The sequence below is a fragment of the Podarcis pityusensis genome, assembly GCF_964106645.2.
Source record: "Podarcis pityusensis genome assembly, chromosome: 1".
Taxonomy (NCBI): domain Eukaryota; kingdom Metazoa; phylum Chordata; class Lepidosauria; order Squamata; family Lacertidae; genus Podarcis; species Podarcis pityusensis.
The window spans coordinates 103,558,845-103,584,740 of record NC_138028.1 but is presented as its reverse complement, the minus strand read 5'-3'; the positions used below and the strand labels follow the sequence as shown (position 1 = coordinate 103,584,740).

Below are 25,896 nucleotides of genomic sequence, written 5' to 3'. Positions count from 1 at the left end.
CATAGGCTGAGCTCTAACACACTCTACACTGTTCCTGTAATTGCTTTGTTCTCTAAAACTTATTTATTACTATCTTGAGATGTAATTTATTAATATATAAAATAAAACCTTAGTAATATTAAGGTTAGGGATGCGGGTGGCGCTGTGGGTTAAACCACAGAGCCTAGGACTTGCCGATCAGACGGTCAGCGGTTCGAATCCCCGCGATGGGGTGAGCTCCCGTTGTTTGGTCCCTGCTCCTGCCAACCTAGCAGTTCAAAAGCACATCAAAGTGCAAGTAGATAAATAGGCACTGCTCCGGCGGGAAGGTAAATGGCGTTTCCGTGTGCTGCTCTGGTTCGCCAGAAGCGGCTTAGTCATGCTGGCCACATGACCCGGAAGCTGTACGGCAGCTCCCTAGGCCAATAAAGCAAGATGAGTGCCGCAACCCCAGAGTCGGCCACGACTGGACCTAATGGTCAGGGGTCCCTTTACCTTTAACATTAAGGTACTAAAACTGAACGTACCATCAGAATAGCAACACAACCTGTAACCCACATGCACATCGACCAAGGGCACATAGTACATTGTTTTTTGGCACTCACTAAAAGGCACAGCTGCTGTTAATATGCCACTGGGAGCTAGGCTGATGGGATACCGTAAGACTCATTTACGGCATTCCAGGAGGTCTGTGCTGAGGGCCTCTGATCAAAGTTGTCCCATGGAGCGGGTCTCAGGCCAAGTCAATCGATGCTTTTGTTAAGGGGTCAATCACCTTGCATTCCCTATTATTTTGGTCATTAGGACTGGAACAGGAGTTCCAGCAGCAATAAGGGTCCATGTAGTTTATAATCCTGATGCTGGAGGTTGGAACCCTTGCAATTAGGAACAAAGGGGCACGTCAAGTAGACAACTAACCAGCTAAGAAACTCTCTAGTCAAACAGAATTTTTGTTTATATAACCTTCAAATAACTTACCTGCAGTTATTTAGACACCATCCAGTAATGCCACGAAGCATCATGACAAGATTGAGTTGGAAGAGAATGAAGACATTTATCTTCTGCATTGCCAGTTCACTCTGGTTCTGGAATTCCAGAACACCTGGATAAAAAGGAATCTTATGTACACTAGTAGTTCAAAAAGATCTGCAACTCGTTGTTGGGATATGAAATTCATTCCAGGAGACATTCAGCCCAATTCAAATCTATTGAACTCTATGCTGAGTTCATTTGTGAGTACGGCTTTCTTCATTTACTTCATTATTGGGAAAGCACTGAATGTGAATTTCAAACATGTTCTCAACCTTCAAGTGAATGAGGAAGATTATGTCCATTTGTAGAGGGTGGAGGGATGAACTAGAACCAAAACATCTGGATAACGTGTATTGGCACAGCTTAATTTTTTCAGTCCTGTGGTGTCTATAATTGAGTGATATGAACTTGAGAATGAATCTTTGGCAAACTTGCACATTGCAGTTTTCCTTTTATCCATTTTGTATTTATGACCTCTTTCTTTACTGCTTTCTTATCTAATAAGTTACACCATAAATTCAAAACACAGCAGTAGATTACTGTGGCTTATAATAAAATCCACCTGATCTCTCCCCCCACCCCCAATTAATTGAGAGGGAAAAGGTAGCTAGATCTCACTTTCTTGTGTTTTTCATCTGTACAATTGGAAAGCAAATCCATTTTAATTAGTGACATCAAAAGCTTCATATGCTTTCCATGGATGTTTTAATGAGAAATAAATAACTTAGTTTTTTAGTTTTGCATTTAGAAGTCCTCCTTTTTCTCAGTGAGTAATGACAATCTTTGTAGCATGGCTGATGCCAGTGTTTTGGGTAAGGATATATCCAGGATTATGGAGGCAATGGACATTGGGATAGGAGTTTCTGCTTATCGACACCTTTTGATACAACATCAGGATTAGCAAAAACCTTTAAGGTTAGGTAGAATGGGGTTAGTCAACCATTTCAAAACTCAAGATATATTAAACTAGTACAATTCTTTCCAATTCTAGAATGTGTCTCCCTGCCCCTACAGCATCAAAATACTAGAACAGGGGGTCACTGAACAAAATGGATTAAGGACAAGCAAAAATAAGTATTTCTTCAAGTAACACATAATTCGTTGCCAAAAGATGTGGTGCTGGCTTATATGGCTTTTTAAAAGAGTATTAGACCAATTAACGGAAGATTTATTTTTCAATGGCTGTAATTCTCCCCCCCCCCCTAAAAAAAGCTTAAAGATGGAACATCAGAAGGTGAAACATGCTAGATCAGGGACCAACAGGACTTTCCATCAAGTCCTGTGAGCTTCCTGTGGGTATCTGGTGGGTCACTGTTGGTGCTAAATTGAATGGACCTATTATCCAATCAAGTAAAATGTAACTACCATGCTTGCTGCACAGCTTCATTGATTAAGTATTAGCTGTCAAAGTAACAGGTTCTTAAAATGTGAAGGATGCACAGGTTCGTAAAATGCCTAAAATGTGTAGGATGCAATGGATTGCAAATACAAAATAATGCATTTTGGGTTTTTTGATCAGTTTCAAGACAACTGTGATCTTCACAAATATACACCCAGTCACAGGGGAATTAATTGAGAATTCTCTGTTTTAACTACAGATGACCAGTGCAGAATATACAGCCATCATGCAATCTTATTTCTAAATGGACCTGCTGGATACAGTATTTCATGAGTTGACATCTTTATTAACATCTGGACACAACAGGAGAACTGAGTGCTGTGTCCCAGATTTTCTATCATAAGCAAATTATCTGAGGATTTATATATTTAATTCTGTGTTAATTTTATGTGTTTTTTTTTAAATAGTACAACATACACCCCATTTTAAGTCAGGGACATGTACCCCCTCCCAGACTGGTGTTGTGCAGACATGGCCCCCTTCCGGAAGAGAACATAACAGTGAGGCTTTTTGTGTGATTTAATCATAATATTGACAATTTTATCAAATTTTTACAAAACTGATATTGTTTCTTTTTTAAAAAATCTAACTCTTAGTAAGACTAGAATGGGGTTCTTTTAAAATAGAAAAGCATTCTTATGCTACTGCTCTTCTGGAATATTCATATTAAAAACCCTATGTAGCAAAATACAAACTGTAGCTAATAAAAGGTAATTCAGTCCACCATGATACTTTATACCATTAATATTCAGGGAATCCACAGTAATATTGCGTTATTAGCAAGTTGTATGCACAATGGCATTGGTAAATTTAAATATAAAACTATAAATCAAAACCCCAAACTTAGGCTGTGGCCATAACTGATATGGGACATGTATTAACTTTCCCCTTTAGATATTATTTTCATAACTACTGTCAGCAATCACTTTCAGCCTAAATAATTGGTTTTAGGAACTAAACCCTTTTCATAAATAGAAATAATTATATGGTGTTCATAAGGCTCCATGATAGAAAGAAGAATAATTCCTTTGATTTTTATATAATTTTATCACAACCCACCAAGAATAAATAAATAAATAGACACATGAGGATAGTTACCACTTTATATCCTCAAAACACCACACAAACATCCACTAATCGATCTAATGAGAGGCTAATTAATCTTCTGGGGCCCAACTTTAGTGTCCCACTTGTGATTTCTGTCATTGGGCCAAGTTGCAGAATTCAATTATTCCACTTTCCAAAATGAGGGTATTTTCTCACTCTCTAAATATAGGAGTATCTCATCATAAGTTAGAAAGTTGGCAAAAAAAAAAATTAAATGTTAAAATCTTCTGTTAGAAAAATATAGATTTCTTAAACAAAAAAAATAAGTGTAGAAAGAAGGGTTGGGCCTCAATAAAAAAAGTAATTTATGCTTCAATGCAAAGAGAAAGAAATGGCTCTATGGGCAAAATTCAAGTACGAGTGACCAGCGTTTTAATTGTAAAGTAGGTGCAACATTTTTAAAAATGTTACAACACTGCATGACCTGTAATGCTCACAATATTTACATTAACTGCTTACATAAAACCATAAAAACTCTAAAGAGGAAGGAAAAAAATCTATATGGACTGAAACAAACTATTCCTAGCACCCACATCAATGCCAATATTAACCAATGAAATCAAGTGCACAAAAATACTTTACATAGTCTACTAATGTAAAGTATACATTGGTGAGAAAAGTACAAACCTAATTAGTTAAAAATGTCAAAAGAAGGGTTGGTCAATACAAATTCAGTTTTAGGGACAAAAAAAAAAAAAAAAAACTTCGGGGGGGGGGGAGAACTAAATATAAACATACACCCACTCACCCAAACATACACACACACATGAGTATTCATGAATAGAAACATCTGTTTAGACGAGAGCAGAAATTCAGGCTGGTACGAAAAATGGACATTAACTCTTTAAACATAACAAACACATCAACTCGTAACAAAACAAAAACAAAAAAAAGAGTGCTAACTAAACTACACAAAAGATCACTTCACATGAGATTTCATGTAGGATTATGGCAGGCTGCCCTGCCATTACACAAAGGACAAAATGAACCTACCCAGCAGAAGGAAGGGTTTCTGTCTCCAGGCCACTGTAGCTTAGTGTAGCTAATTGCATTCCCTCGGGTTGGGGTGTGGCAAAAAGGGAGAAGGGCTGGGTCCACATGTGATAAGAGCAAGTCCTCTAGCCCAGGGGTAGTGCTGTGTGCGTTGGCACAGGAGAGCGGACCATGGGCATGTTGCTCCCTCAGATCTCTCTGGGGCTAATGGTGCTCATGTCACATAGGAAAATGGAGCAGGTGACATGGGCAGGGAATGAATACTCCTTGTGTAAGCACTAGATTTTGGTTATCGTTCTATCAGCCATAGATGGTGCCGATTACCAGCAGTCTTTGCTAGGAGAGGTAACTAGGCCATTATAAGGAACAAAGTTCCAGAATAAAACACAATGGTGGCTTCCCAGATGAAGAGGTAGAAGGTGGTCCTAAGGACTCCATCTTGGGCCCAGGCATGGCAAACAGAGAATATGTTTCGGGCTGCCTGGGGAGAAGGGGAGGGCCACTGCTGCCACATGCAGCATCAACACTGAAAGTGACACTGGTATTTTAAAGATACTGGTATTTTGAGAATGCCTCGCGGCTTTAGGTTTGTGTAGTGTATGATCAGCTTTCTAACACACGTTTCACATTTCTTTCAAACTTAACATAACATAAATAATCTGGTTAATAGATTCAACCTGCACATTTCTGCCACATTTATATGTATATATATAAATATATATATATAAATTCATATAAATTTATATATATATAAGAATCTGTTAATGGTATAAATAATTCTTATTAAATAAAATAAATCTGATATGTTACATAATACTGATAAAATCATTGGCTGGGATCCAAAGAGCTACCTTTAAGGTACATCCAAAGATTTGGGTGTGCCTAGCTGGATTCTTTTTGACACAAATATCCTTTTAACAAGAGACCCCACGCTGTATCATAAACTGTTTTTGTAAGTCCACTCAGGTTCAGAAGTGGTTTGCTACCCATATGGTTGGGAAGGAGATTTTCTGTTCAAGAAACACAGGCCCGTTGGGTGCACAGAACTAGTTCTGCAGTTCTTTGGATCCTGGCCAGTGCTGCTAGTAGTTTTGTAAGCCACCTTTCAGCTCTAGAATATTAATACTGGCCAGTGGGCATCAGTATCAGCAGTAGGGTGATTCAGTGACCACTTGTGCTGAGAGAGTCCCACTGAACTCCATAAAAACACCGAGGCACAACTGGCCACTGAAAGTTCTTCTTTAATTTTAGGAACACTTTTTTCTGAACTGTAAGGTCTGACAATTAACAAAATTAGCAATGAGCATGGCTCTTAAAACTGGGCTATTGCTCCCATACATTAAAATCAATCATGTCCCCCGTTTCAAAAAATTGGGCTAGCCAATTTAGGCTATGAAGGGGTTCAAAAGAAATGGTGGTATAAGATGAACTTGATTTTAAAAACAGGTGGCTATGAAACTCTGTTAAAGCAATAGCGGACTAAAAATATTCTATCTAAATATTCTTAATAAAAAATCTACAGCATTCTACTTTAAAACTCGGGCAAATAATAATAAAAATGCAACCAGCAGTTGCAGTGTTTGACTTCTTAATTTGACCTGCAATCCCACATCCCTTTAGGAATCTGCAAGGTTGCACTCTCCTACAGAGACCTTAAATGGAGTACAGCACACTTCCAGGCAAGGTTCATTCCAAACAGACACTATAAATGAACACTCAGTGGCGAGAAGTGTTATGTCATAATTAAGGTATTACATAATCATGCCTTTTCAACTGCTGTTAAATACAAAAACAGCATCTTTTACATTATTATATAAAAGCATTTAGGCTGTATTTTTATTTATCACTTTACACTGGTAGTCTCTTGTATGTGTACTCAATAGAAACCAAAGAATTTTGTACACTATTTTTTTGTACAATAAAAGATAAAGTGTGCATTAGGTACGCTTGTACATGACAATATTGTACATTATTTACATTTGAGATATCGTCATGAAATTCTGTTTTATCTATATACACAATGAAAATTTTGCAGAAACATTTGGACTATTTCTTATAATCACAATTTTAGTATTATAGAAAAAAGGGTTCTATACACACACTGTAATCTTTTGAAGATCTGGATTAACTTCTCCTTCTTTACCAATAAGAATACTGTACCACTGTTTTGTTTAGCACCCTGTGGTGATGAACTCTATCCATCCTGATATTATATATATATGTGCATGTTGTTTTTTTTAAATAAGTACTGGACCAGTAACAAAGACATTCAATGTTATCTAGAGATCTTCCTCCTCTTGGGTTTTGGAGGCTTCAGCTGTCTGTCTCCCTGTGGAATTTGGTGCACCTGAAAAAAGCACAAAGGTAACAACAACAATTAAAATGATGGAAGCCAGTTAATAATAATGAAATACTTGTTATTGATAGAGTATTGTTTTCATTGTGTTCAAAGCAGCCCATATACGTCATCTCCGTAATCCTTATAAACAACTATGTAAGGCTTTATTATTGGGTTAGATCCTATAAACGACCTGCATTCATGAAATGGGGCTTTCTGGCCTCCCCCTGCCAAGAATAGTGTTTCAGATTTTGGTAGTAGGGAGACTAAAGCTACATATAGGAGGTCAGGAGAAATCAGCACCCACCCCAAGTTGGGAAATAGAAGCATTTTCATGCTTCTGCAGGGCACCATTAGACCCAAGTAATTATTCCCATAGTAGAGGTGGGGATACAGAATGACAGTGAGCTGCCTACAGTGATGCAGCTAGGTAACGTTAAGAGTCTGCCCTGAATGGTGTTACCAGCACGCCCCTTTCGACTGTAAATGTGTATCCCTTCCCACCTGTAGGAGTGATGTAGTCAAACAATTTGTATGCAAGCCAAGAGGAAGTGTGCTAGACTGAGGCCCACTGATCATTTATTACGTATATTGCAAGTTGCAATTCTTTACTTACTTACCTGCGATTAAGCCTTATTGAACTCAAAGGAACTTCCTTCTTGATAGACATGCACTCGATTGCACTATAAGGGACCTTGAGTATGAGGCCTGCGGTTCCAGACTTAAGAGATGTCATTAAAAGGTCCCATTTTATTTATTTGCTTGCTTTCTTACTTTTCTTCCATTTTGGAACTCAAGGTGGTGTATGTTAGGTTCCCATGAGGTTTCCCATCCAGGCACTGACAGATGCAGACCTGCTTGGCTTTAGAAAACTTTATCAAGTCTCATGTCTTCATATCATACGCTAGGAATAATCTATGGTAGCTTCTAGTTCTCTGGGCTTGCTGAAATTATAATGGCTCTCTAATTGTAGGATTTAGCTTCAGTTGCAAAAATAGAACCATCGTTTTGTTAGAATCACCCCCCCCCCACCCCTGGCTGCTTTAAATAAGTTATATATTCTGAAGTTGGTACTCACATTCCCAGACATTTTGTCAAGTTCACTCATGGCCTCATGTATAGCAGCTTCTAAATGATTATTTAGCTTCCCACTTCTAGGATTAAAAACAAAGGAAAAAAATTACAGGAATGTCCATGATTTTTTGTAGTAGAATATGCCATTTAAAAATATGTAATTTAAAGACATAAACTGCAAACTGAAATAACATTCTACTCAGATTTTCAGCCATGGGAGACCATCCATTACATACAATATCGGAGTTTAGATTAAATGCAGCCTATGCCTCAAAAAGCATAAAAACAAAAAAAGCAAACTGTAACTTAAAAAAATTGCATACACTAAACACATCGGCATAAAATCAATCTTTTTTTCTACATGAATTGCAAATTAACTTTATGGGGCAATCAGTATTTTAGTTTGCCTCTTTTAAAGGTGTTTCTTTTAAAATGACAAACTGTACAACAAAGAACACGTTGCTCAAAAGCAGAGCACGGCATTATCACATTTTTACTAAAATGCTGAAGTGGATGTTTGAAGAAAGCACTGGTTGTCATGGTGGTGGAGGGGGGGGAGAGAGACAAAGCAGCAGGTATCAAGAGGATAATGTATCTTTCTTTTTAACTTAGCTATGTGCAATCAGTATGTGCGCCAAAAAAAATTGCCTCTCACAAAGGCATGATTCAACTATTTAGGCTGCTTTAAAGAATCGCCAGGCTGCTGCAGAATTTAACAATGGCTTGCTTTACCTGAGTCCCAAACTGAACAACACTGCATTTATTCCATAGCTGGAGAGTTCAATATGAAGAAAGCTTCTACAGTGTGTCTTCTACCTTCAGTCTAATTACAGAATATTCCATGATATCTATGGCTTTTATGGATCTTAGGGTTCCATATATGCTTACGTACTTTAGGGCCATTTGCACAATATTAATTTCTTATGTGCATATAGCATCCATAGTGGAAACTCCATTTACACTGTCAGATGTGACAAACACATACAAGTTCATTTTGCAACAGAGATTAAACAGACACATTATGGCATATGCAAAGTCTATTCAATTTTCTACATTTATGTTGTATCCAGGAAGCAAATCAATCTTGTCTGTCTTGGCCCTTGATTACTGAAATAAACAGATAACTGGGTGGCTTTTGCAAGGCAGCATACAGTAATTAAGCTAACCAATGATTCTGGATGTTTTTCAGAATTTTTCAAATTGCTTAATATGCAACTTTGCATACTATACAAATGCCTTGTTTTAGTTTCATAGCTATCGTGCTATATGTGTAATTTTCTTCAGAATTCACCCATCAACCACACCGTGACCACACCGTGGCCAGAAGAAAACTGGCCCGCAAACATTTAATCTTGTCTGCATCATTTATATTGCACTTTTATCCAAGTGGTCTGTACACAAAAAGGACTGAAATGTTAAGGACTCTTCAGAGAAACCGGAGGAAGTGATAATATGATTAGATATTACAGGTGCAGAAAACACCTCTTTCTAGAATGGTCAAATTGAAGACTTACATATTTGCATGAAATGACTGCATGTCTTTGTGGCAGAGAAAGTTTCAGATTCACTCAAACACAATTGGATTATGTGATGAAAATAAAGTAGCAAGGAATATGGGATGTTCCCCCGCCCACACTTTGTTTTAGGTTAGATGTGTTTGGCTGGCTGTGGACATGTAACCATGGTCTGCCTTTGCCCAGGAAATACATTGGACCCTTTGGGCCATAATGCCTTTGTGGGTGCACTATCCTGAGAGAATCTTAAATAGAATCTCCTGAGCAGTTACAGGTGCCCCTACCAACCCCCGACTGATGATTGTAGAGGAACCTGCAATGAGATCGAAACTAAAAGTGAGGCATTGTTCATCTCTCCCTACAAGGAAAACATCACATCATGAGATAAGGTGCAGGCAAGAAGTGTGTGTGGCTGGCCTAAAAGCATGGCCCAGTCAGAAAGCTCCTTCTGATATAGCTCAACAACCCCTTCTGTTACCAGAATGAACAGTAGAATCATAGAATCATAGAGTTGGAAGAGACCACAAGGGCCATCGAGTCCAACCCCCTGCCAAGCAGGAAACACCATCAGAGCACTCCTGACATATGGTTGTCAAGCCTCTGCTTAAAGACTTCCAAAGAAGGAGACTCCACCACACTCCTTGGCAGCAAATTTCACTGTCGAACAGCTCTTACTGTCAGGAAGTTCTTCCTAATGTTTAGGTGGAATCTTCTTTCTTGTAGTTTGGATCCATTGCTCCGTGTCCGCTTCTTTGGAGCAGCAGAAAACAACCTTTCTCCCTCCTCTATGTGACATCCTTTTATATATTTGAACATGGCTATCATATCACAGTAAGCTTCCCTCTCCCTCCTTTGTGGGAGAGAACTATTTTCCTGTGTTGCAGCCCTACCTGGCAAAGGTTGCCTGTGAATGTGGGGAAGCGATTGCCTTGAATTTAATAGATATAAGAAAAGATTAGATGAAACAAAATTCAAATAGCGAATTTTATTTATAAAAGGCTTCCTAAGGTACCCCAGAGTTAACAAATATAAATCATTTTGCCATAATGTTACAGTAATAGGCAAACAGTAATATTGACAGAAGTTAGAACTGGTAGTATTCATCCATTTTGTATTCATCCAGATATAGTACTTTCCTTTGTGTTCTATACAATGTACGCAGAATTGATGCTAAAAGAGCCAAAACTAAAATTTGCTTAACTTCAAATATTATCCTTATATAAACAACATATTTGTGTGGCCTACATTTTATTTTGGTGTACCTCTTGTCTAATTACTGCATGTGTTCAAATAAATGTCTCCGCTCTCTTCCCCCGCCCCCTGCCTAGCTGCTTGTGTGGTGCTACATTTGAAAGGGGGTGTTTGTGCTTAGCTAAACTAAAAAGGGTGTTAATTGCTTCTCCTCTGACTGATGTGCCCTCTCTGCAGGCTGCTCACTTAATTGCTCACCTGCTCATTGCTTTTTAATCTGTTAAGGTGTATCGTTTTTCCCTCTCTACAAGATGCATAGTGGCTTTAAAGCTGTGGTCTACTTTTCAGTGTGGTAATTACTAACGGGATACACTAATCAGCTTGTTAGCTCATCAGGGAGCATGTTAATTTCATGATCTCTGGCAAGCTCTATGGATGGGCTTGGCTAATTGCCATCTTTGGGATTAGGAAGGAACTTCCCCAGCTCAGATTGGCTAGTGACTGAGTGGGGGGGGGGGGGAGAGAGAGAGAGGGGAGAAGAGAAGATGGGCAAAGAGGCAGTGGCTTGTGTTGTCTCATCTTCTTCCAAGCCCAACTGACTCCTAATTGGTGTGTGTGCATGCGTATGGAAGCTGTAAGCACACCACAAACTACAATTCTTCTTTCAAATTAACTTCAGTCTGCGTAAAGAGTGTCATTTATCTCTAGGATAAAGTGAACCCATCCTATTAGTGTAAGAATTTCTGCTTGTGCAATAAGACTTGCCTTCTTCCGTCTCTCCACGTGTGACCTACACCCTCTCCAAATCTGCTCTGGAGGTTGGGGAAAAACCTCTAGGACAGGATTAGTGGGTGCACCAGGTGGGAGAACATTTCATTGGGCACTGATGGAATGTAAGACTTAGTGCTATGCTGGAGTCCACTCTTCATATATATAGAATACTTACTTTCTATTCCTCTTTCTGACATGGTTGTAGGCTTCCAGACCTTCTGTTAGTGTCTTCAACTTATCAGGCTCCACCTGAGTAAAGACATGAACACCAAGTCAGTCATTTTCAGGGTTTTCAGAGTTTTCTTACAACTTTGTATCACGGTTCTTAACTATATTTACCACTTGCTGGTCAATTGTGTGAGAGCAGGTGAAGACAACTATTCTTCACTCAGGCATCCAATTATTAAATAATGATTTGCAGATAGACACACAGTCTTACAGTCTATGATCCCATGGGTTTCTGTCTCCATAACATTCATCTGCTTTTTAAACTCAGTTATTCAAGGCAACAACAGAGACACCTTCAGATACATTATACAAACAAAAATAATAAACTTCAACACTGACTAAAGCCCACCTGGCATGGACAGCAAGGAAGGCCTCAGTCAGTAGAACATGAGACTCTTAATCTCAGGGTTGTGGGTTTGAGCCCCATGCTGGGCAAAAAGACTCCTGCATTGCATGGGACTGGACTAGATGACCCTTGGGATACCTTCCAACTCTACAATTCTATACAATGCAATTCTATAATTCTTCTGGGCTTCTTGAAGGTGAACAATACAGTCACAGTAAAAGTGTCCTATAGAATGCAAACCAATTGGCACGCATGCAAAAAAGTGCATGAACATTACTCACAGGTATAAGTCACATATAAAACCCCTTGCATATCTATATTTACATATGAAAAATCTGTTCTGTATGTGGATGATTTTGCAATTGTAAAGTGCCAAATCTACACATGAACATTTAAAAATTCATATTAGTAACACATTTCTTTCATCTAGGTCCCCCACTGCATAAGAGCCAAGGACTAGCTCAAACACAAGAGAACATCCTGGCTTACAACTCTCGTGATATAGGTTTTATCAGGGTAGTGGTGGCAGCAGGAATAGCAGCAACTACCTAATATTGTGCTGGTTTTTGGCAAAAAGTCCCAAAGTCACACAGGAAAATTATAAAAGGGCATTTTTCAGAGCAGGATGAAAGGAAAAGATTAACCATGGCACTAATTGCAACATCATCAGGGAGTTTAGGGTTAGCACAACTGAAGTCCCAACTTACTTGCTTCAGATTTAATGTTACTTTAACCTTAGTGGAAACAATCAAGGTTTGCACCATATCAGCTAAAGTCCTGGATAAGATTTACCTGTCTACACAATTTAAATGGCAAGTGAATGAGGTGGTTTGTAAAACAATTATGCTTAATCTTAGTATCATTGATTATTAAAGCAACACATTTTGTTTTGGTACCAATATTCCACTATACAATTTAGTCCACTGTAATTAACAACAAAAACTACAAATTGGGCAACACTAAAGAGAGTTCAGCTGTTGTGAAATAAGGAATAAAAATTATAGATTTCAGCACCAGATGGCTCAAGTCAATTCCATTTCTAATTGAACTTTGTAAAAGCATGATTTCTTTGTTTTGTGCAGCCGTATGTACAAATGACATTACAATTATTATGTGTAGATAACTTTGTTTTTCAGATGATATTCAAGAACTTCACAGTTCATTTCACCAACCCAATCAATGAAATTAACATTTAAAATCTGAAATAAATTCTATTAGTTTATCTTCATTGTTGCATCTTTGGTGTTTTTTCTTTTAAACAAAACACACACACACACACACACACACACACTTAAATAGACAATTATCTTTTTGTATCAATAATAGTGAATTTATACACTGCATGAATGCATAAAGTCAACTGAACCATTACAACAACAAAACTCCTGCTATGAGCTTCAATTGAGCAACAGGATTGAAACCTAAAGCCTTTATCCTGAACGTTTGCACGATGTAAGAACTTGGAGTGGCCAATTAACTTTACATCAGTATGTATCACAGCACTTGTGATATGGCAGTGGTAGAGCATTTGGTGTTCCATATCCTTTTTAACTGATCTGAGGACTCCAAAAGGGTAAATATAGGCATTTGCTGATCAACACCATAATGCTATCACTGTAGCAGTGTCCCCACTGTATGGAATCTATAACTGTGGATCCCATACTGGTGTTAGTATTGCCTATCTGAAGTTAATCAGAACAGATATAGTATCAGCTATATTAAAGCTCAGCAAAGAACGATCATGCTGAAGAGATTATCTGAAGATATGAATCTGGGATACTAATTCATCTTATATTATGACAATTTTTAATCCCTGAAAAAAGGTTCTCCAGAGCATAGTATTTATATCTCATCTCATACAGAGTTAAATAGTCCTTTGATGAGAAGTACAGGGAAAGCAGCTTCTTGACTCAAGATCTAAAAGATTCCAAAGATGCTCATAGCTGACACAGAACCCCATTTTCTAGCTCTGGAAATAAACTTATGACAGCCAATTTATAATTCACAAGTGATGTCATCATTTAATACAGGTCATCATGATGAAAACGCATGCAGCGAACTGTTCTAGAGTTCCTGGCCAATATTAAATTTATTTCATTTATTTATCTGAATTTGTATACTGCTTAATTGTAAATAAAAACTCAAGCAGTTTACAAAGAATATAAAATATGTGTTACAATTGTCAATGGAAGTCAAAGTTATCAATGTTTTTTTTTTTTTTAAAGAAATCACCTTAGCACTATCTCTAATAACATTTAGTTTTATTTTCCTTTATTAAAAATATTTTTACTGCATATTTCTATTGGAAAGACCTCTGGGGATCTGAACTGATATGATTCTCCTCCAAAAACATATTTGAAAAAACAATAAATGCACAGAATGTCCTAAAATTATAATGAACTTCCTGGAATTACCTCTTGGTATAAAGGTTTTAAAATCAAAAATCCATTAAACTTCCATTAATTTAACAAGTCATAAATTAATAGTAACACAATGTGGCTGCTGTTAAAGTAGTAACAATATCTACTAATAAATGTTTCTACACAAGCTAGTGGGCTGATATTTTTGTTTTGTTTGAGAAGCTGCATCTCCCATCTGTTGTAATATGAAGACAAGCACTTAACTTTGAAACACAGGCCTTAGGTTTTAACACTGGTATTGAAGAACTTGGTACAACCAATAGTAGAGTTTTGATTTGATCAACACACCTCATTCTGTTAGGACAGTTTCATTAGCTTTAGCTTGGATCCAAAGGACCACGTGTACAAGGAGACCCTCTGCCTCTATCCAGCCCCATAAAAAGTGCTCCAGGTGGTCAGGGGACTTTTTGAAATACCGTATTGGCTTGAATATAAGCCTCATCTTTTCCCCAAATTCCAACCGTGCAAAGTTAAATTGCAGCTTATATTCGCAACCTTACGGTATGCAGCCAGGAGCGTGGGGCAAACAGTGCCTGGAGTGCAGCAAAGCAATGCCCACCCTGCAGAGTCCCCCGTCCTCTCCCCCAAGGCTGGGAAGGGAGAGCAAGGAAGGGGAAAGGCTGCCGGCAATGCAGCGTGGCTCCCCCCCCCCCCCAGTATGCAGCCAGGAGCAGCGAGGAATGGAGCGGCTTATATTCAGGTATTTTTCTTTTCTCTCTCCCCCCTCCAATTTTAAAGATGTGGCTTATATTAGGGCCAATACAGTAGAACGGGGGACGGGGACGGGAACCAGCAACAATAATAAAGTTGATGATAACTACCTTTAAATTAAAAGGTAAAGGTACCCCTGGCCGTTAAGTCCAGTCGTGGCTGACTCTGGGGTTGCAGCGCTCATCTCGTTTTATTGGCCAAGGGAGCTGGCGTACAGCTTCCGGGTCATGTGGCCAGCATGACTAAGCCGCTTCTGGCGAACCAGAGCAGCGCACAGAAACGCCGTTTACCTTCCCGCCGGAACGGGACCTATTTATATACTTGCATGTCGACGTGCTTTTGAACTGCTAGGTTGGCAGGAGCAGGGACCGAGCAACGGGAGCTCACCCCATCGTGGGGATTCGAACCGCTGACCTTCTGATCGGCAAGCCCTAGGCTCTGTGGTTTAGACCACAGCGCTACCCGTGTCCCTACCTTTAAATTACCATGCATTATAAAAAATGTGAATGTTGTACAAATTTTTACAACTTCGGGGAATTAAATAAATCTATCATAAATTCATATTTAAAAGGCATCAACAGTGTAAGTTGTCAGAATGCATTTTGTGTATTTTTTCAAAAGTAAATTGGTCCTTTCCCTAAGCTATCTGTAAGGTTCACAAGTAGGAGAGAAAAGCAACCCTGCCCCTTTGCGATTGTAGTCATGAAATAGGAATGAAAACTCCATCAGCACATTAAAGGGTATAAGCAATAATATCTTTCCAAAAAGCAACAGAGAGATTAAAATATTGTGTAAGAGACACATTTGTTACTAATAAGATAAAATAAATGCATGTATAAATATACCTTCCCATCCTCAGTGCTTTGTTGACATGAGTTGTGAATATCATCTTCTCTTACTAGTTTACCAGGCCATGAAGTCAGTCCTTTTATTTGGCCCCAGACCAAGTCCCCAACGTTAAACGTCCTTGGCCTGTAATGTAGCAACTCATTTGAAGAAGGGGATTCAGGATTCCTTAGGTCATCTTCACTACTAATGCTTTTAGCATCTGAAGGACTAGGCACACACCCATTAACGCTTTTGGCATTAAAGTCCCCATTATAATGGATGTAGTCTTTAACTAGAGAACTTTCAAAGCTATTGGAGGAACTTGGAGACTGCTCCTCCACTGCCAGGTCTTGTTTAGAAGCATTCAGCAACTCTCCAAAACCTCTGCTTTGTTGAGGCCTGTTTCCATTCATGTGTGCACATCGTTCCACAGTGTTCTCTAGTCTTTCTTTAAAACTCATCATAGTTCTTTTGTAATTGCTATACCTGAAGTTCTCCTCCAACATCTTATCACTTTGACAATTTCGCTGGGGTAACAGTATTGGATGCTGCTTGCCTTGAACTAATGGCAGTGTGGAGACATTATTAGGTCTTTCATGGCAAGGACTGCTGTGGATATGGGATGAATGGTCTAAAAATTCCTCACACTTCCATCTGTTCATTTCCCCTCCAGGGCTTTGTTCCCCTTCCCATTGTTTTTTGGGTGTGTTGCAACCTGTTGTCTTATAGTATTCCAAGCCCTCCCCCTCACTGGAATTTTTAAGGTGTTCTGAATTCTTCAATATTCGTGCCCCCCTCGTGTTCCTTGCCCTACCTTCATGATCAGAAATGCCAACGTTTCTTCCGTGGATTACTGCACTGACCGCACTAGAAAGATTTAATGGGTCACCAATTGAGGCTGTGAAGGCACTCATGGCACTCAGGGCTGGAATGGGGCTCATTTGTGTCGTACTGTTCACTGCGGTGGTGATAACTACTTGCATCCCCTTGCTTGCAGCATCTACCACTGCTTTGTAGATAGCATCGACTGAACCATCTCCCGGGGTAGCTAGGCTGAGGCTGTCCTTTGCCTGGTGCCCTACAGACGGCTCTGTCCTTTGCTGCAAGTTGCACACCGTATCTTGAAATGGAGGAAGTGGGGTGTTGGAACTCTCGGGAACTGGTTGCATCCCCATTTGACTGATCATTCTTTTGTTCAGAAAAGCTGCCTCCTCTTGCATTCTCACCTTTAAAAATCAGAAGGAGGGGAAATAAGATCAGGTTTCGTTTGGTTTCTAATAGCAATTTCAGGTCACAATTGTTTCAAGTCAAGACAAAAACTAAAAGCATGCGTGAAGAACTACTATTCATATTGATTCAAATTCATTTTTCATGGTGTTAGAAGTGAATGACAACACACAGGGACAAAAATAAAATATAGTCTATGCCTTTCCCTAATCAAGACACTGCCCAATCTCCAAATCTGGCAGCTAACCACAAACAGGAGCAGGTGCACCACAATATGTTACTGGGGAGCAAATAGTGCTAAACTGCTTGCCTTAAAAAGTTCTGTATTTTTATACCCTTGTTAGCAGAATGCAACTACACGCCCTCGTAAGGCTTCCAATCCTACAAGCTCAACCTCAGGTTTTTTTTCTATTCTTGATTCCTTACTTTGGCTTGAATTACCCCGAAACACACTGCATATGAGGAAGTCGCCCTTGCAGTCCCTGGGAAATGCTACTAATAGGCCCTTACAGCATGTACACTCTTTGGAATTCTGCATGAACCTACCTATACTTTCAGATCTTCTTCAGAGGCCCTCTGCTGTCTGCGGTCCCGACTGGTTACCTAGGCTAGGGCCTTTTTGGCAGCAGTGCCATAAGGAACTCTCTTCTTGGGAAACTCTCCTTTCTCTTGGCACTTTTTCTAGAGAGCCTTTAGAAGATGCTGAGCTTGAGGCAATGCTCTGCTTGTGTTTTGCTGGGCATGTCTGCCTTTATACTTTACAAGTAAGTTATTGTTTTATGTTTCTGTTTTGCTCATGTAACTTCTGTTTTATTCCATGTTTTAATATGCTTTTGGATTTGTGAGTTTCCTAGGAGTTTTATTTATTTTTTTACTTTAAAAAGTGGGAGGACAATGGTGATACTACTTCTTCTTTTATTGCTCCCCCTGGGGAGGGGGGGGGAGTTGGCTTCTGCTATTTAAATTCAGTTTAAGTCTATAGAATCTAAAGTGCAAAATCTGCCCTTAAGATTGCGGCCTCATTGAATACCTTGATAATGTTTTCCCAGTCTCCATGCATGGAGTTTCTTGCGTTTTCCACCTATTTGATAAATTCTCTCTTTATCTAACCATCACTGCAAATGTTTCCTTTGAAAAACCCTTTATTACACACTTGCCAAGTTCACAATCTACTATCCAGTTGAACTCAAGCACGTATATTCTATATGTATTAATGTAGGTATCACTCTCATGCTACCAAACATTTGTTTGTTTATGTATTCATTTACATTATCTGCCAGCTGTCTTTCAGAATAAGCCATCCCAAGGCAGCGTAAAATAAAAGATATTAAAATAACGCAATAGAATATGAATAGCTAAATGGCAGCAAAATTCAAACTGATAAAAGCCAGCAACAGACCAATCCAAAGATTAGAAAATCAAAGAGTCTTTAGGGTTTGTTTATAATTCTGAAGTGAGGGAGCCAAACAAAGTTAGCAGGAGAGGAAGTTCCAGACTAGCAAGAGGCTTTATCAGATTTCATCGACTCATTACACTCAGATAAAAGCATGTGCCATGAAAATCAGTAAAGGGCAAAGCCTGGGGAGAGGGGGCATTTCCTGGGACTACATAGAGAGGCCTGTAGAAGCTGGTGTTGGGAGCCCTTTAAAATAAACTGTAAGAAGTTACAACCAGCACTTTGAATTGAGCTTGGAAGCAAAGGGATAACCAATGCAGCTGATGCAGGACTGCTATTACATGCACAAAGCATGAGACCCCACAAGTGCCCTTCTGTACCTACTGAAGATTTCAAACTTTGTTCAACAGCAGTCTTATTTACAAAGCATTGCAGAAGAAGAAGAAGAAGAAGAAGAAGAAGAAGAAGAAGAAGAAGAGGAGGAGGAGGAGTAGGAGGAGGAGGAGTTTGGATTTGATATCCTGCTTTATCACTATCCGAAGGAGTCTCAAAGCGGCTAACTTTCTCCTTTCCCTTCCTCCCCCACAACAAACACTCTGTGAGGTGAGTGGGGCTGAGAGTCTTCAGAGAAGTGTGACTAGCCCAAGGTCACCCAGCAGCTGCATGTGGAGGAGCGGGGAAGCGAACCCGGTTCACCAGATTACGAGACTACCGCTCTTAACCACTACACCACACTGGTGGCTGGAAATAACCAGTCCATGCATGACTGTGGCCAGGATTACTTTCACCAGATAGGGTTGTAACTGTTGATCCAGCTGAAGTTGGTTGATGCTGGCACTACCCAAACCTGAGGAAGACCCAGGCAAACTTGGCTCTTTGAGGGAAAGGCAGCCCCAACCAGGACCAGTTGCAATCTTTTATCTAGTACAATAGTCTTCTTAATCACACCCCTATCTTGTGTGGATTAAATTTCTCCTTTTTTGCCCTCCCTAACCCTAAAGAATCTACAACATCTGGAGGCTGTACTATGATATTTTCACAATCTGCATCTAAGCTTTCCCCCCAGTATTATCTATCAAAGCCTGTATAGAAAAGCAGTCTAGCAATATTTGTCATGGCTACATTAAACAGTTACCAACATTAAATATATGCATGATTCATGTCTAACAAAGCAAAAAACCAGAAAGTCACATAGCACAATGTGAGGAAGATAAAAAGCACCCTGAAGGCCATGATTTTTGCAAACACAGGGAAATATTTAGTTGTCTAGAATAACAAAATGATGTATTTTGCTATTATTCTCAAAGAATAAAAGCTTTTCTTCTGCTACCCTCTGCATTAATTTTCATCCAGCTTTTGAGTTTGGAAGTACTATAATGATGTTACTGCATAAGGTAGCTCTCTTTTATGATCTAGTAGCCGCTGATATTTTCTGTCATTTTCTTAGCTTAACTTATGCACGCAGATAGCAATGACAGGGAAGATATTTTAAAAATGCATTTACAGGGATTTGTTTCAGAATACTTAAGTCAATGCAAGTCTTCTAAACTTAAACACTGATAAATAAATATAACACCAGGTCCACGTATTGAGGAGAAATACTTTTCCATTGCCATTCTGAAGAGCAGTACCACAGTTTTTCCTTGTAACTTATGAGAAGTGAAAAGTTCACAATGTAACAGTCTTAGAATAATCGGCGGATGTTAAAGTGATGAGATAATAAAATGGGATGATTTAACTTCATACAGACATTGCTTTAAAATGCGCAATAAACTACTGAAGCAGTATAGGAATTTGTATTATTTTTCATGGAAAACTTGAAAGAACAAACCAACTTCTACCTGGAAATTCTGGAATAGACAAGCCATAGGGTTTGAGTTGTTAGGTGGCCCAGGAATGGGGGGCTGTCCTTGAAAGCCTTGGAGATTCTGATAGCCTTGAAGAAGCTGCTGTTGCTGATTTGATGGAAACATTTGATTGTTGTTGAACAGTGACTGTAGATGCGTCAGTTGATGATTATTAAGGGTAGTATTTATTGATGACATGTCACCTGCAATTCCAAACGTATAGATAATTAAGTCAACAATTTTCTGAAGGTGTAACACATGGGTCATATTTTACCATTTAGTGACAAGATGTGAAATAACCCGCCCCCCAAACCCTTCAGTGAATCAATATTTCAGGGAACTAATATGCAAGGTATGGATTTCTTTCGCAGCCAGCAGTCTTGCTTACAATGAAGTCTAACTCTGGATTCGCCTTGCATATACTAAATGCAACTTCCATGGCGTTTCTTAAATAGCAACATATTCTACAGCTTATTAAACAATCATTTAAGCACTCTCTTGTTAACAATATTTTTTTTAAAATCCTATTTAAATGTTTAACATTCCTACTACTAATACTGTAATAAAACCTTGTAAACCAATAACGGCACAAATTATAGAGACTGTTTACATTTAAGTGACTTATTTTTTACAAGACCTTTGCAAATGATGAAACTTTTACACTTCTTTTTTTTAAAGCAGTAATCAGCTAAGGAAAACTAGAAGCTACAATCTCATAATACTTAGTTGATGCAAGTGAGGTTAATTTTTATGAATGGGATCCAAAAGGCCCCCATACACATGTACCGTATTTTTCGCCCTATAGGACGCACTGGCCCATAGGATGCACCTAGTTTTTTTTGGGGGGGAAATCAAGGTTGGGGGGGGGAAATCAACCCCCAGGTTTGCGCAGCCATCCCCAAGCTAGAAGAGGGAGACGGAGCGCTCCGTCTCCCTCTTCTGCCTTCAGGCACAGCCTCTCTAGCCTCCGTGGGGCAGCGGCTTGCCCCGCTGTCCCCCGAGCTTGTGGGGCTGGCGATGGGGAGAAGCAAGCTTGCTTCTCCCCCCCCCCGCCAGCCTCCAGACCAGGTCGGGGAATAGCGGGGTGGCGGCGCTGCGCCCCCCCGCTGTCCCCCAAGCTTGTGGGCTGCAGGCTGCTGCCCGCAAGCCTTGCGAACCCGCGGGACCTCCCGCCAGGCTTGCAAGGCTTGCGGATAGCTTCCTGAAACCTGGAGAGCAAGAGGGGTCGGTGCGCACCGACCCCTCTCGCTCTCCAGGCTTCAGCGAAAGCCTGCATTCGCCCCATAGGACGCACACACATTTCCCCTTCATTTTTGGAGGGGAAAAAGTGCGTCCTATAGGGCGAAAAATACGGTACCTTTGCATGAGGCTTGCTCCATTTCCTTCTCTGACCACACTACTTTATGTTGCGTCAAAAGCTACAATACAACAGAAATAGAGGACTACGTGGACGTGAGAAAACCTGGTAGGTGTGTGGAAGCTCTGCGCACAATCCTCTGCACACCAGCCTACTTTACAGGCACCTATGAAATGCTAGAGCATACACTTAGAAGACACAAGCAATTTGGCACAAAATGCACAAGTATTATGAATAAGCAACAAATCTGGCACAGAATTCAAATTTTATCGCAAGTTCTTAGCAAGTTAGGTCTGTGTTTATCAGAAAAATGCTTGTGCATTTTTTATGTTTTATTAGCAGCAATTCACTGAACATACACACACACAAACACACACAACCAGGTAGGGATATTCATAAAGGAAGCACAGGAATTTGGCAGACTCTCAGGCCCAATTCACACATTTATATCACTGTTGTACAGTCATGTTCCAATGAAGGACTTCCCAATAAATGTGAAAATCCTCATGTGAAAATCTAGGATATTACTCTCTTAGATTTAAACATGTGAACTGGAATTAAACTTTCTATTGATGTTTGTCAAGTTGTTTAGAAACCATTGGTTTCTTACCAAAAAATGAGAATCCAAGAAGCATGGGAACTTAAGTGTAGAGTGCTAGAAGGGCAGCCTATTGCCTCGAACCTGTGGAAGACTGTACTCTGAGTGCTTTATATATACTGTGTCATCAAAATCTAGGGATTGGACACATTGATTATTATTATTATTTAATTCAGATGGACTTGGAAGCTTATCTATTGCACAGCTACTCATACTAACCCTGTGATGCCTTGAATATATATCTAGATCTTTATCTATTAAAAAAATGCTGCATCCCAAAGATGCATCTACAAGATTTGAAAAAAGTAAAAGCCATTCCAATTGGTTGGTTGAATTTTGATGGCATCATACTTTCTAAATAATAGGGTTTTAAAAATGCTGTTTAAAAATGTCTGTCAATTATATTTGCAGTCTTTCACTGGAATGGTTAAGCAAGTTAACATAGCATAAACGTTTTTGGGAAAAAGTGCAATGAAATGGAGTTTTGAAAAAAAGGTTGAAAAAAGAAGTTCCCACCCACCACCATTTTTTTTCCTTTTTTAAAATCTGTGAAAATATTTAACTTACCAAGTAGACCTGTCCCCAGTAGAGGGTTAAGTAGCTGTGGCACCACAGAGTTACTGTTGAGTTTAGCTGAACCAGATGTACTCCCAGCATTATTAGATATGCTCAGCAATGTTTCTGCCATTGACACCACTGCTGTCCCACCAAGTGTTGAGACAGACAGTGCTGCCACTGCTGATGATGTAGTGGCTGTGGTAGTGGTAGCCTGGGAGGAGGTTGCTATGGAAACCTCTGGATGATTAGCAGGGTTGCCCGATGTAGAGTTCAGAACACCACCCAGCAGCTGGGGATTCAAGGGCATTAATCCTGAGGCCCCAGTGACAGCTGGAAGGAGCAGGGGGTTTGAAGTAGTGTCTGTGCCTGAAAAGCTTGGGAAAGGGTTTCCCAGGGAACTGGTTAACAGGGTATCAGCTCTGTTGGTATCTGACTGACTGCTAAGCAAGTGATCTGGTGGTGGGGCTGTCATCTGTGTTACTGAGGGTACAGGATTGTGTTGCTGTTGCTGTAACAGATCTGAGATGGACAGATTGAAAGGTGCTAAGGGGAACATGGCAGCTGTTTGGGCTTGGTTCTGTAGAAGAGCTGCTAGCAGCTGGAAATGAACAGGTTGCAGCACCTGCCCATCCACATCACCGGAGAGCAAAGCTAAAGCAGCATTTACATTTGGGTTGAGAATACCTAAAGGATTGAGGGTGACCTCAGACTTGCCTTCTCCTGCTGAAGGCTGCAGTATATTTAATAGATTCTGGTTTAGGAGGTGCTGCTGATTCACTGGCAAAGAGATAGGTAGTGAACTAAAGAGGTTTGGATTCAAAGAGTGCGGAAGGTTGTTGTTTGAAGTGCTGTTCTGTGGAAAATGCAGAGCATGTTCATGACCAACAAAAGGAAAGTCATTCCCAAGGGGGAGCTGGCTATGTAGTGGGTTTCCAGCTGCAGTTGTGACGATGACACCATCTTGAAGAACGGATGTGGTCTTGGTGATGGCAGGTTGACTGGTGCCAGCTATAGCTGTGGATGATGGTGGTCCTGTCCTTCCTGCAAACGAGAAAGAAAGAAAAAAGTAACACACATTGAAAGATAAATGCTATAATGAATAACTGGTCATAAATATCAACTGGAGTTTGCAACACTCAGACAAGGAAGAATATATCTCCTGCCTTATTTACAGTGACTCACAAAACAGATAATTAAAAAACCAGCAAAAGTACTAAATCATGTTACAAGTATTCAAAGCAGTATTAAACTACCTGAAAACAACAAATCTGTGGAAACAGAAAGCTGGCTTTTCTTCAGATTTTATTTGTTACATTGAATGAATGCTGCACAATGCAATTTAATACTTATGTTATTGTCAAACGCTTTCAGAACCCTTTAGGTAGTATGTCAACTGAATACATAAATAAAAACAAGTGCTTCCATATTTTTCTAAAAGTCACCAGGGTGATGCACTGTAGAACATATTCTGCAACTTCAAGTCTACTACTGAGATAGCCTTGGGCCATCTCCTAGCATAAACAAGACTACCGCAGGGCTACTCTCTGTCCTTCAAAAGAGAACCACTGCATAGGGCATCCTGGACCATTTTAAAGGAAGCTCATGTTCAAGCCACCTGGGTTTTTAAAATACAAAATAGAACTTGTAATTAATTATTTCAAGCACTATAATGGGAAATATATGAGAAAGATTATATAAGAAATATTTTGGATTAATGCATTACTTAAAAACTCAGCCTCAACAAGACCATTTATTTATTTGTGGTTTTGTGGGGGGTTTTATTATTGTTTTTGTTCTTGGGCAAATACCAAGTACAGTGTCAGAGTATGAGGTAGGTTTAAATTCTAATAATAAGATTGTAGAAAGTTAAGGAAGACAGATTAGCAATCAGAACAAACAAATTCCATTCTCAAGACTGCCACCATGTGGCTTTACATATCAAAAACATAATGGGAAATACACAGATAAAATATGCATGTATGCAAAAGCACGGCTTTTGAGAATGTGAGAAGAAAAAGACTAGGCAGAATAGAAGCTAAATCTAAAGCTCACTGACAGAGCATTCTGAAAGTCCCACTATTTACATATTGTTGTAAGTTCTGCACAGTACAGAAAATATTATAAACCTTTGTCACATTTATATCCTATCCTTCCTCCAGTAAGATCAAAGCAGGGTAAATGGGCTTTTACCCGTTTTATTTCCACAGAAACTGAGGGTGGCGAGACTGAGAAGTAATCACTTGGTCAAGACTGTCAAGCAAGCCTCACAGCTACCACATTTAAACTCAGCTGTAAAGCTCTTCACACTTTATGCAAAAATGGCCAAAACGCCTTAGGTCTTATTTACAGAATGTTGTTTGCAGACACATATGCATTATATAGGCACTGCTTTCATTTCTGTGTGAAACATACTTCCATACTTTGTTTTTCAATATTTTTGTATTTTGATTAATAAAACCAGGATTATGAAAATAAAAGTTCTTCTAGTTCTCTCAATCCAATAAAACAATGCAAATTGCATGTAAAATATTATGAGACTATTCATGTTATTATTGGACTCCTGCAAAGCACATTTGTGGGCCTACCCTGGAAGAGAATCTGGAAAGGGTTGGGCAACTTGATCTCGGAAAGCAAACATGCACATACATCCATAGGCTCTAAAATACTTGTATGCATACCATGGTGGTAAGGCAGAAAATGTTTTGCCATCATGGAAGTTTAGTCTAGGCTCCACTGTGATTTAAGTGCTGCAGTTAAGGCACCGCCATTCATTAAGGCAGCCAGAGGAGGCTTGGCCAAGTCTGTCAACGAACAGTCAATGCCTCCATAGAGGAAGGTGTAGTCTCATCCAGTCTTAAGGTGGCTCTGGCTGAAGAAACCCTCTCTAGGTTTCATTTCACGTTTTAGACCAAGCAGTCTAAAATGTTCAATCTCTGGGAAAAGTAGTTTTGTGTGCATGGTGGTAACTAATTTTCCTGGGTC

At 39.5% G+C, this 25,896-nt stretch overlaps 1 protein-coding gene across 6 annotated transcripts in view; it reads right to left on the bottom strand.

The window, feature by feature from the left end:
* Window positions 1-3,437: 3,437 nt before the first annotated feature.
* Window positions 3,438-25,896, bottom strand: part of MBD5 (methyl-CpG binding domain protein 5) — a 113,993-nt gene continuing 91,534 nt past the window's right edge. For 5 of the 6 annotated variants that reach the window (XM_081005457.1, XM_081005455.1, XM_081005456.1 and 2 more), the window contains 6 exons: window positions 22,924-23,955; window positions 20,396-20,604; window positions 15,949-17,157; window positions 11,574-11,647; window positions 7,927-8,002; window positions 3,438-6,857 (listed from right to left, as the gene is read on the bottom strand). In XM_081005457.1, the coding sequence (XP_080861583.1) occupies window positions 6,786-6,857; window positions 7,927-8,002; window positions 11,574-11,647; window positions 15,949-17,157; window positions 20,396-20,604; window positions 22,924-23,955 (2,672 nt within the window). In that variant the 3' untranslated portion in view covers window positions 3,438-6,785. The remainder of the gene's footprint in view (window positions 6,858-7,926; window positions 8,003-11,573; window positions 11,648-15,948; window positions 17,158-20,395; window positions 20,605-22,923; window positions 23,956-25,896) is intronic. The other variant, XM_081005460.1, reaches the window with a different exon arrangement.